This window comes from Pseudorasbora parva, chromosome 16, assembly GCF_024679245.1.
Source record: "Pseudorasbora parva isolate DD20220531a chromosome 16, ASM2467924v1, whole genome shotgun sequence".
NCBI classification, from domain to species: Eukaryota; Metazoa; Chordata; class Actinopteri; order Cypriniformes; family Gobionidae; genus Pseudorasbora; species Pseudorasbora parva.
This window is the reverse complement of record NC_090187.1, coordinates 42,723,504-42,738,889: the sequence shown is the minus strand read 5'-3', so window position 1 is coordinate 42,738,889 and position 15,386 is coordinate 42,723,504. Positions and strand designations below refer to the sequence as shown.

At 38.0% G+C, this 15,386-nt stretch overlaps 1 protein-coding gene across 5 annotated transcripts in view; it reads right to left on the bottom strand.

Annotated features, from left to right (window-relative positions):
* The window catches only part of plch1 (phospholipase C, eta 1), a 141,145-nt gene that overhangs the window by 28,805 nt on the left and 96,954 nt on the right, over positions 1–15,386 (bottom strand). For all 5 annotated transcript variants that reach the window (XM_067419101.1, XM_067419100.1, XM_067419097.1 and 2 more), the window contains 4 exons: positions 14,560–14,763; positions 14,327–14,447; positions 10,596–10,767; positions 2,584–2,691 (listed from right to left, as the gene is read on the bottom strand). In XM_067419101.1, coding sequence (XP_067275202.1) covers positions 2,584–2,691; positions 10,596–10,767; positions 14,327–14,447; positions 14,560–14,763 — 605 coding nt within the window. The remainder of the gene's footprint in view (positions 1–2,583; positions 2,692–10,595; positions 10,768–14,326; positions 14,448–14,559; positions 14,764–15,386) is intronic.

The window sequence follows — 15,386 nt, the reverse complement described above, 5'->3', positions numbered from 1 at the left end:
CATCCGCAGATATTATAACCGTAATTAAACTAAACTATCCCTGTTCTCTCTTCATCAGCAGATATTATAACCGTAATTAAACTAAACTATCCCTGTCCTCTCTTCATCAGCAGATATTATAACCGTAATTAAACTAAACTATCCCTGTTCTCTCTTCATCAGCAGATATTATAACCGTAATTAAACTAAACTACCCCTGTCCTCTCTTCATCAGCAGATATTATAACCGTAATTAAACTAAACTATCCCTGTTCTCTCTTCATCAGCAGATATTATAACCGTAATTAAACTAAACTACCCCTTTTATCTCTTCATCAGCAGATATTATAACCGTAATTAAACTAAACTATCCCTGTTGTCTCTTCATCCGCAGATATTATAACCGTAATTAAACTAAACTATCCCTGTTCTCTCTTCATCAGCAGATATTATAACCGTAATTAAACTAAACTATCCCTGTTCTCTCTTCATCCGCAGATATTATAACCGTAATTAAACTAAACTACCCCTGTTATCTCTTCATCAGCAGATATTATAACCGTAATTAAACTAAACTATCCCTGTTATCTCTTCATCAGCAGATATTATAACCGTAATTAAACTAAACTATCCCTGTTCTCTCTTCATCAGCAGATATTATAACCGTAATTAAACTAAACTACCCCTGTTATCTCTTCATCAGCAGATATTATAACCGTAATTAAACTAAACTATCCCTGTTCTCTCTTCATCAGCAGATATTATAACCGTAATTAAACTAAACTACCCCTGTTATCTCTTCATCAGCAGATATTATAACCGTAATTAAACTAAACTATCCCTGTCCTCTCTTCATCAGCAGATATTATAACCGTAATTAAACTAAACTATCCCTGTCCTCTCTTCATCAGCAGATATTATAACCGTAATTAAACTAAACTATCCCTGTCCTCTCTTCATCAGCAGATATTATAACCGTAATTAAACTAAACTATCCCTGTTCTCTCTTCATCCGCAGATATTATAACCGTAATTAAACTAAACTATCCCTGTTCTCTCTTCATCCGCAGATATTATAACCGTAATTAAACTAAACTATCCCTGTCCTCTCTTCATCAGCAGATATTATAACCGTAATTAAACTAACCTATCCCTGCACTCTCTTCATCAGCAGATATTATAACCGTAATTAAACTAAACTACCCCTGTTCTCTCTTCATCCGCAGATATTATAACCGTAATTAAACTAAACTATCCCTGTTCTCTCTTCATCAGCAGATATTATAACCGTAATTAAACCAAACTACCCCTGTTCTCTCTTCATCAGCAGATATTATAACTGTAATTAAACTAAACTACCCCTGTTCTCTCTTCATCAGCAGATATTATAACCGTAATTAAACTAAACTATCCCTGTTCTCTCTTCATCAGCAGATATTATAACCATAATTAAACTAAACTACCCCTGTTCTCTCTTCATCAGCAGATATTATAACCGTAACTAAACTAAACTACCCCTGTTCTCTCTTCATCAGCAGATATTATAACCGTAAATAAACTAAACTATCCCTGTTCTCTCTTCATCAGCAGATATTATAACCGTAATTAAACTAAACTATCCCTGTTCTCTCTTCATCAGCAGATATTATAACCGTAATTAAACTAAACTATCCCTGTTCTCTCTTCATCAGCAGATATTCTCTGGTTCATCTCACATCAGTTCCCACACCAGCGGTTTAAAGATTATCATGACAGAATATGCTAATCAATGACTGAAGATCGTTAACTCATAAAGTCATCAACTATCCCTTCAGAAACGTCTTGTCTCATTCTACAAGTTGTCTCTTCTTCTTGAGTCTCTCCATCATTTTCTGACTCCGGTTTAGTCATAAAAGGCTGAACAGTTTCTGACATTTTCAGTGTGTGTCTGCGTGAGGTAATCCGAGCTGCTAACATGAGCTCTTGAAGCTCCGCCCTCTTCTGGAAAGTGGGCAGGAGCAGCAGCTCATTTGCATTTAAAGGGACACACAAAAACTTTGCAATTTTTACAATTTTAACATGCTAAAAAATTATCTGTGGGATATTTTAAGCTAAAACTTCCCATACACACTCTGGGGACCACAGATAATTATTTTACATCTTTTAAAAAGGGGCATTATAGGATCCCTTTAAAGTGTAAAGCCTTTTAAGTAAATACAACTTTAGAGATGCTTAAATGCTTTACCTACACAGAACACTGAATAAATAATGAGAAAGAATAAGTAATAAGTGATTTTGTAATATTTATATTTAATAAGAGCAAATATGAGCAATATGACGCATTGTAATGGTTGTACTCATTGAACTTAAAAGATGATATCAGTCATACATCTGATGTTTTTTTTTTATAACTTGGTATTAAAAAGATCTTTCTTGAACATTTTTCTCCTTCATTTACTAATGAATGACAGTCCCGCTATGGGATCACATCCGACCCTAAAGTTATCCAAAAGGTTTTTGTGTCAGTGCCTGTCCAGGTGTACAAAGATCTCTTTGCTGAGTGTGCGTGTGTGTTAGTAATCAATCCTTCTGCTCAATCCTAACCGGTGTGTGTTATAGTCTTACCAGGCTATTCTTCAGCTTGAAGTCATCTTCAATCTCATCAGCACTGTCATCGTCAGACACCTCACCCTCCTCAGCATCCGCAGACAGGTACGGAGGAAGACGCTTCCCCTACAGACAAAAAAAGGAGAAATGAATGCTCCCATTATTCTTACTTGTCAGCAAACAACTCCAATATTGAGTGTTAGATAGTGTTTCACCTCTGTTTAAGCTATCGACAGCACCTTTAAGCCGGTGTGTTGACACAGCACCTCAGATATTGATACTAGAACTGAATCCATACTAATGGTTCTTGGCCTCAGACGAAAGATAAGTGGAGTAATGCAACCCCGGGGGCCATTGAAGTAACATTATCTTTTTAGGAAGACAGCAATGTAATGTTTTCTCGGGTTGTGTTCATTTGTGCTTCATTCCCAATTACTTATTCATAAAACAGAGGACCCTCAGTTGAGAGGAAGCCAGTGACCCATAATACCTAACACTGAGGATAAACAGTGTCTTAAAGGGTTACTTCAGCGATTAGAATATGGCTTTGTATTTGTAGAAACCCTGGAGTATATTCGAATGATTGTGCTTCCCCCCCTCATATCCCCCTGAGACAAGAGATTTATTCATTTTATTTCTGGAAAAATTCCTCCCATGATGCAAATATCGTCAATTTGCGTCATCGGAGGAATTGTTGGCCAGAGGCTAAAGACTACAGCCAGCAGAGGGAGCCATTTCCGCATGTTTTTAACTCGCGCATGGGGGATGGAGATCACACTCACAGCACTCAGCTCGCAGCTGCAGCCTCAGGCTTTCATGGAAACGGTGCGGCCAGCAGAGCAAAGTAAGTCTTTCAACTTCTCAAACTAAATCCTATGAAAGTTAAGCTTTCAAAGGCATGAACTGAAAACTGAATGTTTACCTCAGCTCTCATCACGAGCTCATCCATGACTGTCAATTCTGACTCCTGCAGCATTTTGGGCTGTGAGTCTCCCTCAGCGGCTAAATCACATATTGAACAGACACGTTCAGTTTTTTATTGTAGTGTCCGTTCTCTAACTGAACTGATTTTATGAAAATGAACGCGGTCGCGGTGGGAAAGTGAAAGTGATTCAGTAATCTAGTAGCGGTGGCTTTGGGAATGGCCTCACAGGGCAGCGAAGCATTCTGGGAATTGTTGTCTTTCATCCCCATGAGGCAAAAATACATTTTCTGTCTTTTCTCAGTCTAGAAAGCACCAAATTAAAAAATAATTTCACATTTGTACTACATTAATAACCCAGTTTAAATACAGATTCATCTTCCCAGCGCTGAAGTACTCCTTTAAGGCCCTTGTTTACACCTGGTATTATAAAAGGGTCAAGAAGCCGTAGTTTACAGTCAAACCTTAGCTGTTATAAATTCACCATAAAGCACGGCTTCAAGGTGCTTACTGCTTTTATAAAACAGTTTCCACACAATAAAAGTATTAAAGCCAAAATATATGCATCAATGCAACTTTCCTTAAGTAACATCACTAAAAGCCTTCCTTCCGCTGGAAAAAATAGTCCCTGACTGTGAACAGCAACCACTGATCAATATAAATGTTCTCTATATAGATCAGCGACAGCAACAGAAGTTACGTTATTACGTCTTAATGAGTGAGTCACTTAATAGCGAATACTTTTATATTGAAAGGACTCGAAGTTGTTTTGTGAACACTGGAACAAGATGCAACTGACAAATGAGCACTGTCAGTGTCAGGACATGGGAACTGTTAAAATGACAAGATATCTCAGTGGACATTCAACAGATTTTTTTATTATGAACATAGGACTGTCCTAAAGGAATATGCTAAATCTCAATGCAGGTGTAACCCTCAGTCACCCAATCTCTCTCTCTTATAATAATACAAGCTTCTGTGACGACCCTGAGTCTCCTGTCTTCCTAATTGGGCAAACTGGGAGGAGTTTCTGATTAGTCTCCTGTGCTAATTGACAATTACTAGGTGTATATAAGAGTTATGTGTATCATTATCAGTGGCTTCCTCTGTGTGATAGACCTTCTTAGAGTTGGCTCTGTGTAATGATGTAAGCTCTTATTGATTATTTTCGCATTCATGTTTGTTTGTAATTTCTTAAGTCATGTAGTGTATTCATATATTCTATTATATGTTTATTTGTTTCTTCTTACTTCTGTTTGTTTATATTCATTCTTTGTGGTGTTGATTTCCCTTTAATAAACTAGTTTTCTTTAACTAGAAGTGTTGTCCGTTTTCCCCTTTTTATGTTGCGACTTTCAACGAGCGGGTCGTAACAGCTTCAATGAACAATATCAATGAGAACAAACATATGTTTAAGTTGCTTAGAGTGGTTGCTAAGGGTAGTGTGATACAGAAAACCGTTGGGTGAAGCAGTCATAGCCGTGTTTAGCGTGAATAAAACGCAGTTATTGACCTAACCGTTTTATAAAGATGCTTTTTGGTCGATTGGACCACAAGTGGACAACTCTTAATACAGGTGTACACAGGTTCTGAAACACTTTGAGCTTGTCCACTTTTGACCACTTCCAGAGGCAGTTGATAACGCATTTGGCGGATTGCTTTCGTAGTGTAGACGCTCATGTGGTCAAATGCACACGAACAGCCTCTAAAAGACCCTCTACTCTCCGCCGGCTGAACTAACACATAAACATTAAAAGTAGACGAGCTCAAAACATTGTTTACTAAAATATATCTTAATACCAGGTGTTAAGAGTGTCTAATACACTCTAGAGCATTGCAACCCTAAGGTTTAAGGGCCATTAAACCTTGAACTCCAAGCGCAAGCCCTTTTTTCCTCCTCATCTGTTGGTCTCTCACAAATGCATTTGTCTGAGAGCAAGGCGAGGGAAAATCAATCTCTTGCCTTTCACCTACAGAGTTTGCAGGAACAAAGTCTGGCGGTGAGAGCTGACATTGTGACATGTTTAAGTGTGTGTGTGTGTGTGTGTTATCAAAAGAGACCCGTGTTTGAGTGTGGGGATTTACTCAAGTGTGCTCCAATCACAAGGGTTCCTGCTGGGTTTGAGAGTCTGCCGTCACTATTTGCTCAACTAGGAGGGTCCTGTAGAGTCTCAGGCTGGCACTGCCATCTGTCTTGACCAGTTTTACTAATGCCAAGCTCCTCACTGGCACAATGACGTCCGTATTTACAAAGCAATTCTCTCTTCTCATCTGACTGACCACCTGTCATCCCATTACATTCTTAAAGAAATAGCTAAGCCAAAATATAATATTCTGTCCACATTCTGTCTACTATAAAAATGTCTCAGCTCACGGATTTTCAAGTTCTAAAAGCAAAAAAAGCACCATTAAAAAAGTCCACACATTCTTTGTCTTCTGAAGCTTCACTGAAACTCAAGAACCAATGCGGTTTGATGTTACTGACGATGCTACAAGTTTGAGAATGCCCATTGCAGCAAACTCACATTATACTTTTCTTCTATGGAAAAGAGCAGCTAGGACATTCTTCAAAATATCTTAATTTATGATCCACAGTTGTACAGTTTTGATATGGCGTGGTCAAGTAAATGACAGAAAATCTCTCTTTTTCTTTTTAGGTGAAATCCTACATTTGCGCATAATGAGAAAAAAAGATCACACCTAATCATGTCGGATGATTCTCTACAGTGTAAGGGCCAGATTTACTAAACAAGGCAAACTAGTGTTAAAGCGCAATTCCAAAAAAAACGCCGGTGGGAGTGGAAAGATCAGCGAAAGTATTGACAACGTGCAAATTAAAGAACACAGATGCAGCTGGATCATTTCCATAATGACCTACACAATCTACCAAGAACAGCACAAATTAGCCTTTTTTGGGTGGTGGTAATAGCACAAATATCAGTAAACTGACTAGCGGAAACCTTAGTAAAGGTGATCAATTGAAATACTCTCCTCCCATGAATATTGCATCTGAAAGGGAAATTCCTAAACCAATACATATGCCATAAGGTCAGCCGTAAAAATAACCCTATCCACGCCTTTTCAGCTCTCATTTTTATTTTGAGTAAATCGTGACAGCAGTTTAACGACAGCCAGACAGGTAATAGCACAACACAACTAAAGCATAACGGTGACCGGACAAGGAGTGCAGGGGTAGGAACAACTTATGAACACAAACAAGGATGATAATTAACACACAGCTGACACATATGAACTAATAACGACACTGACTTTGGTGACAGATGAGTGGTGGGAGTCACAAAGAAACAAGTGACAAATGAAAACGAACTGAAAGTCCATGAACAAAACTAAACAGAACAGTGACAGTAATAGTTCTATTTAGAACCATATCTTTCTGAAGAACCCCTTTAGCATAAGATGTGGTTCTAAATAGAACTGTTGTTATACTGTAAAAAAATGTTGTTGGTTTTTGTTGGTTTAACTTAAAAAAGTAAGTAACCTGGTTGCCTTAAAATTTTGAGTTGATACAATGAAGGAAATTTGTTTAATAAATATAAACTCAAATATTATTGTATCTGAACTACATAAAATATTGATAAATCATGAAAATAGCACTATTTGGCATGTTTCACTGCATCATCAGAATTAAAACACACAATTACCCAATATGCTTACAAAATCTTTTAATAATATTTTAATAAAGGTTGTCGAATCTCAAAAAATGTTCATTGTATTAACTAAAATTTTAAATTTCAATGAACTCAAATTTTTAAGGCAAACAGCTAACTTTTCTTTATTTTATAATTATTTTTTACAGTGTAGAGTTTAGGGTTGAATTAGAGTTTAAGGTTCTTATTCCCACTTTTGTGTTATTTTTAAATCTGTAACTGTCAAAAAATCCTTTCAAAGCCCACCTCATTGATATTTCTAGAGCTCAATCATCCAACTACACAAACGGTCAACACACCCTCAACAGGTGCATGATATCCTTCTTAAAATAAATCCTAACTTTCAACTTGTAACTGGTTTGCAACCTTTCTTTTTTATTCTTTGAGTTGAGGATACTTCTCTCCTCTTCTCCACAAATCACGCAAATTACAGAGATTGAATTTGTTATTATGTATTTTAAGTGATTGTATTAGTTTTGCATAAACATGACTTTTTATCCCCTTTTTCTTTTTAACATTGTGACGGAAGGACTCCTTCCATTGACAGTGGCTAAATTTAGCCTTCATAAACATAATTACTTTAACTTAGGGTGCGTTCACACTTGTCATGTTTGGTTGGATTAAAACGAACCCTGGTGCGATTGCTCGGTTAGTGCGGTTCATCTGAACATATGTGAACGCTGCCATCTGAACCCTGGTGCGCACCAAACAAGCGGACCGAGAGCACTAAAAAGATGGGTCTCGGTCCGCTTCCAAACCAACTCTGGTGCAGTTCGATTGATATATGAATGCAACACGGACCAAAGACATGTAAACGGACCAAAAACAGGACGTAATGTCACAAGATGTGACGCATAGTCAGCTGATTTGACGACGCGGAAAGATCGGCGTATCCAGAATAAGTAACGTTAACGTCAGAGGGCAAACGTGGAGCAACGAGGAAGAGCCTCATCAATATTTGATCCGACGAGCATGTTTCGAAAATGCTAGAAAAAACACACAAAAAGCAAACCTGGTTCTTCTCATCAAAGGACCTGTTGCCCATTATTAGCAGGAGCGGACGACGGCCGTCTCTTTTTTGCACAACAGAGGAGATCCTGCTGCTGTTTTGAATGTTTTGAACATTTTATGAGCTCTTCATGAGTTCTCAGCGGGTAAAAATAATGCCATATGTACACGCATACAATGACCGCATTTAATCCAGCACACAGCGTTGTCTTGGATGTTCGGTAAGCGAGCTCCTATGTCATATAAGCGGACCAATCAGGTTGTGAGCGTCTCCCTTAGCCTTTGGTTCGGTAACTTTAGGTTCGCTGTTAAAAATGCCAGTGTGAACGCTAAGCGGACCAGGACTATATGTTTTGTTTTTGTTTTTTGGTCCGGACCAAACGAACCAAACTAACCGAACTACAAGTGTGAACGCACCCTTAAAGCTCGAGGAAATGTGATTTCTCAGTTCATGACCCCTTTAAGAAAAGACCGTGCAACACGTGTTTTGATAGGTGGTTTATGATGGGGTTTGGTGAAAAAAAACAAAAAATGTATTTATCACTTAACAAAAATCCTGACCGTGGATATTTCCCCCTCCAAACGGCCCTGCTCGCGAGGTTGTACTTTTTCAAAGTTCAGGGATTTTCAAGGGTATAGACTTGGGCGCTGAACATGCTGATTGGTTGAGCTCACTCAGCCTTTTTATTTCAAGTCTTTTGCGAGGTTTGTTCTGCGTTCAGTAAATATCCGTATTGCTCTTTCTGTCCGATGGCGTGTTTCGTCTCAGTAATCTCATGGTCAGATAATAACATACATTGTCATTTTAAATCTAGCTTTAGAAGCTTTCAGAATACGCTTTAGTATCAGTGCTATTTTACGCCGTTTTGTTAATTACCTCTTTTTAGTAAACCAATACATAACCAGCAAAATTTGATTACTGTCCGTCACTGACTGGGAGGACATCACCGGACTAATTTGCCTAATCTTCACGGTACTCTAGACCGCAGTAGAAAAGCAGACAGTAGCAGGTCTGGGGGGAAAAAAGTTCCTGCACTGTAAAAAAATATATATATATATTAGGTGTGTCCCCGACTAAGGATTTACACATTCGAATCAGATTTTTCGAATCTCTCTATGGTCGACCGATAGTCGAATCATCTATGTGTGTGTAAACCATAGACCGGAAAAAAAATAAACGGTATATGGGTTGGGAAGGGCAGGGCACTAGTCAGCAGGAGGCTAAGACTATTTTTATTTTACCTTACACACGGCACACAGCCACCACTTTTAATAAAGTGATCAAAACTTTACACTACACATTCGTAAATTAACCGTTCTCTCATAACATTTAAAACCCCCAATCGAAACATAGAACATCACACAAATATATAAAAGAACATTTTGATAAATAAACCTAAAAAAATACCTGCCTACAGAGGAAAAGAACCCTTTGAGTGTGTTTACTGCACGTTCTTAAGCCGATTGTATCTAAAGGGGGTCTCACACCGGACTGAAGCTCAGCGCCGTGTCTCAGGATTTCACACCAGGCAGACGTGAACATTATATACGCGCAAGCTCAATTTTGAATCGACTTCTGACAGAAGAGCTGCACGATGAGTGTATCTTGTAGCACAGGGTGAAATCAGTATGTACATTCACGATTTGAGGGAAATATACATTTAATTGCTGCGGACAGGCGTTGAATGCCGCTGTCGGTGTATGTGTTCGAATTTTAAAGGTGCGGCGAGTCCAGTCCGGTGCGAAGCTCAGTGCCCTTAAAGGGGCAATCGCTCAGCGCCGCGACACGTCTTTATAGCACTAATATTGAGCAGCCCCATATTGCCACAATGGTATGATCCTCGTTTCATAACACCCGCGAAGATTCGACCATGAGATCAGTGGTCGAATCCGGTCCTGCATATCGAGGCATCGAATCTTCGACTATTAGGGGTCACCCCTAATATATATATATATATTAAGTTACCTGGTTACCTTAAAATTTTGAGTTCATTGAAATTAAATATTTGAGTTAGTCCAATTAACATTTTTGAGAATCGAAAACCTTTATTCAAATATTATTAAAAGATTTTGTAAGCATATTGAGTGTTTTATTTGTGATGACGCAGTGAAACATGCCAAATTGTGCTATTTTCATGATTTATCAAATTTTTTATGTGGTTTAGACACAATCATATTTAGAGTTTCTATTTATTAAACCAATTTTATTCATTGTATCAACTCAAATTTTTTAATTTCAATAAACGTAAAATTGTAAGGCAACCAGGTTACTTACTTTTTTAAGTTAAACCAATAGTATTTTTCACAGTGTGTAAAAAAAAAAGTTCCTGTTACAAATTGTTCCGGGTAATTTCGGTGAAATAGGCGCTTTAGTTAGACCAGCATCAAAACAAAACTAGCCTGTACCAGTGTGGAAATTCACATCATTATACCTTTAAGAGTATCTTTCCTTTCAGGCTGTTGGGGCTGGGGATCTGCTTGGGGTCTTTGTTCAGGGCCTCCTCCACATCCAGCTTGTCTCCGAAGATCTCCTTTAGGTGCTGAGCGATCTTCTTCTGCTGCTGAATGTTGCAGTGATTCTCTATGGACAGGATGACGGGGAACCTGATGCAGCAGGAGACAGAAGAGACAACGGATGAGGGTGACAGTAATCACAAACCAGGGAAAGCAGCAAGAACAGTCAGCAGCTGCTCCCTGCCTCCATAGCCTTCCTCTGACATCAACCTTTTATCGGCATTTCTTTCATCTCGACTCGTTCTCTCTCTCTCTCTCTCTCTCTCTCTCTCTCTCTCTCTCTCTCTCTCTCTCTCTCTCTCTCTCTCTCTCTCTCTCTCTCTCTCACTCTTTCCTTTTTCCTGTTGGTCGCTCTTTCTACTTTCTTTCCCTTGTCGTCTTCTTGTTCTGTTTACTTCATTTTATGATCTGCACACTCATCACACTTGATTCTCACTCAAAGTCTGAGATCTCCACGTTGCATATTCTATTCGTATTTCTCTAACCAGGTGTTTCCAAAAGCATGTGAGAAAACACATTTTACGAAGCAAAAATCTGTATTTTTTGGTCTTCTGTCTCGTTTTCCAATAAAGCCTAAGATAAATGTACTGCACAAGATATGAAGTTATTTTCTGGGAATAAATATACATTAAGTTGTTTTTCACATGGATTCTGATAAAAATGATTCTGTGGTGAAGTAAATACTACAGTAAATAAGTTAATTCAGGCAAGAATTAAAAAAAACCCTTCTATTTTAGTACTCAATTTAAGCTTGTAGAAATTAAAGCTTAAATATCAACGTTTAAAATTAAGAAAAACCTACTTGTATTCCCAAAATGCACTGGGGCATGAATTAGGTTGCGTTTTCCACTGTTTTCCAGCTGTAGTTACACTGTTTTATCATTGCTTTTGTTGTTAGGTTTAGTAACTTGCTGTTTTGTGGCATCTGGAGTTCATTTTCTTCTCAAAATACACATTCATACTCAAAAACGATCTAACGAATGTTACTGTTATTGTGTATTGTGTACTAAGTAATGGAGATCTCTGTATTCGGGTGGGTACCACATTACTTGTATTATGCAGAGATGTTGTCAACACAATATCTTCTATTTTATTTACTAATTATGTTCTATAGGCTTTAAAAGCATGACTTAATTGAGTGTTTTATTGTTTGAGGGAAATGCACTTGAAACAGAGTATTGCAAAGTAAACTTTAATTATGTAGAAATTACTCAACAAACTTTAACTAGCCAAGTTAATTTACTTCCATATGACATTTACTTAAAATTCTGCATGCAAAAACTTGTAAGAGAAAAAGCCTTTACATATAGTGCATCATAAAGGTATTTGAAATGTGTGGTATAATCCATTATATATTTTCATAAGTAATTATAACCTAAGTTAAAATGCATTATAGTATTCACAGATTCCTTGTTACATCTGCAATTGTGTTTTAATGCTTTATACTTTCTAAAAGTGTATTATAGTGACCATACAATGCTTTAGAAGGTGACTTACAATGCATAATTAATGCATTAAAAAATATTTTGTAATGGATTAATGCTTTAAATAAAGTGTTACTGAAAAATGTATTAACTTTTACTTATTGTATATATTTTACATAACAGGGAGTGCACAACTATTTCAGGGTGTGTATCTATTTCAGTGTTGAGAAAATGTAAAATTGAATCTGCTGTTTGAAAATGACTGAATTCGATTCAGACAATCTCTACCTGAATGTCAGGTCTGTGTGGGAATCATGGGAAACCCTTGCACTCAAATACACACATACATGAAAAACAACAACAATAGAATCAGAAAGAGGGAAATGGAAAGATTAAAAAGATGCCCAGTGGGCCTACAGTGATAGTAATCACTGGCATCATGGGATATGCCGAGCGTAATTTGCATGTGATGTGCATGTGCTAAAAGCTCATTTGCTCCATTATGGTGAGCCATTAGCTGAAACAGGTGGCTGTTTAATGATAAAACGCCATTAAAGACACAGGCAGGTAGTTTTCTAGGAGCATCCAGGCAGTGGTACAAGTCCTCTTCTATTATTACTGTACTTATCCTCACGGCGAAAAACAAAACAATCTTCCACAACAAATTAAATATAATTTGTATGTAATGCAACTCACTGGGTGCAGTATCTGACAATCGTAAGACGAAGAGAAGCAAACTCAGGGTCTGCAGGCCCATCTGAATGAGTTTTTGAGATAACAGTCTATCTATCACACATGAACAGAAAGCGGTCGAACACAAATGAAATGCCCTTGTGGAGATGATTACACTGTAACAAAAAAAAGTTGCTGCCTTAAATATTTAAGTACAATCAACTTGGCTGTTTAAGTAATTTCAACTTAACACATTCAATTGACTTTATTTGAATTATTTGAATCTTGTATAACGTAAAAAGAGCTTAAAACTACTCTGCTGAAAAAGTTATGTAAAAAAATATGTTACAAACTTATTGATCACACTTTTTTTTTTACAGTGCACTGACAAATCTATAATTTTTTTGAGACACACACACACACACACACACACACACACACACACACACACACACACACACACACACACACACGTTATATAAACAAACTTGTTTAATCATCTTTAGATCATGATTAATCATGATCATGATGATTTGATAGCCCTAATTTTTGGTCAAAGGGACTGGTATTGGCCGTGTGATGTCAACATGATGACCAATATTTTACCCTTATGTAAAATAAAACTGTTTTTGTAGGCCACTGATATGACAGTGAGAGTATCGCATGTGATGAAATCCTTCCTTTAAGTGTAAAGAACTTTTAAAAAGAGAACGTATGGTTGTTTTAAATGAGTGATGCTTTTAAAGATGCGAAGAAAATTATTTCCTGACATCAAGTAATGACCGAACATTAATGATAATGAACGTCAAGTGATGAAAGGAACCATGAGCGTCGGAAGCAAATAAAAAGTGGGTGGGTCAGTAAGGCAAAATATGATAGGTGGGGAAATTGTTTTGCGCTGGGTCTGGGGGTGCCTCCCACAGAAAAAAAAAATATTTTATAGATGTGATTTCCTGCATTATGGTGCGTTTTAGGCCATATCCCCCTATACCAAAAAAGACCTCAAACCAGTCAATACCAATAGTCTAATAAAAAGGCTATATTCATTTAACTGCCATAGACATCCACATTTTCACAGATAATGATAATGAACAAGTTGCATGTTTCTTATGCTCCGTGTCCAGACAGAAAAAGTGCCGTTTACTAAACAATTGATTGGGACAGACATAATGACAGAAATCACTGACTTATTTACCGTGGCTATAGAGTAGGGGTAAGATATCAAGTTTTGATGCAAATCGCTAGCATATGTTCGAATCCGCCTTTTGCCACACTCGCTCTACTCGCTTTCCCCATCACATATCAGATCGGAAAGGTATTTATTTTCAATAAAAAAAATAGATAATATTAGAAAAGGGGAAATAAAGCGTTTAACATGTGTTTAATAATAAGTTTCTCGGTTAAGGGATAGTCAATGTAAGCAGACGTGCTGAATTAGAGACGATAAAAGTGAGGGGGTCCAATATCATTGGTCTTAAAAAGTGGGTGGGTCTTGTCCCGCCCACACACAATGGTTCCGATGCCCACGAAAGGAACACTCTGGATGTACTCACTCATTGTTCACAAAGGCGTATTTGTTGATGGTCTCAATGACAGATTTGAAGGTGATCTTAGAGGTCAGAGTGTAACCGTGTTGGACCATAGGCTCCCCGTCTGGACCGTCCCAACAGTCCACTGTAACACAAACAGGGGGTCACAAACAGGGGTCACAAACAGGGCTCAAACAGAAAAAGACGTAGTTTATTTACAACCGTTGGACACATTGGTATCTTTAGTTTTATCTCACCCTCCACACAGCGGCAGCCGGCCTGCAGGACCCACGCGTACATGTCCGTCTTGGAGTGGGACAGCAGCTGGTCTCCGGTCAGATAGGTGTTGTGGGAAGAGGCTATGAAATAGTTACACAGAGGCTGATCCATGTCTTGATTGATCTCGTTGTGCTGAGGGTTGAACACATCACAGACAGGGCTCCTCATGTAGTTGGTGAACCCTAGACGGTGCATATTAAATCATATCTTTGAGTTAATATAAACAAATCCAAAAGAAAAATACAGGCAAAAGTTGACAATTCTGTCAAATGATCAAATCTTAAACCATCAACTCTGCAACGAAAATATCGTGACAAATCAAAATATGAGTGCAACGACAGGAGGGATCATTACAGTGACTTTTAAAAGCAAAACATTTTTGTTCTCATACCGAAATGCAGTTTTTACACAAGAAATAACTAAGTGAAAATGTTATTACTGAGATACAGACAGACAGATGTAGAAAGACGGATGGGGTGACAGACAGATGTAGAAAGACGGATGGGGTGACAGACAGATGTAGAAAGACGGATGGGGTGACAGACAGATGTAGAAAGACGGATGGGGTGGATGGATGGACGGATGGATAGACCGACAAGTAGATGGATGGACAGACAAATAGATAGATGGACGGACGGACAGATGTATGATAGATAGATAGATGGACAAACAGAAAGATGGATGGCTGGATGGACAGACAAATAGATGGATGATGGACAAATAGAAAGACGGATGGATAAATGGACGGACGGACGGATGGATGGATGGACGGACGGACGGACGGATGGACAGATGGATGATGGAT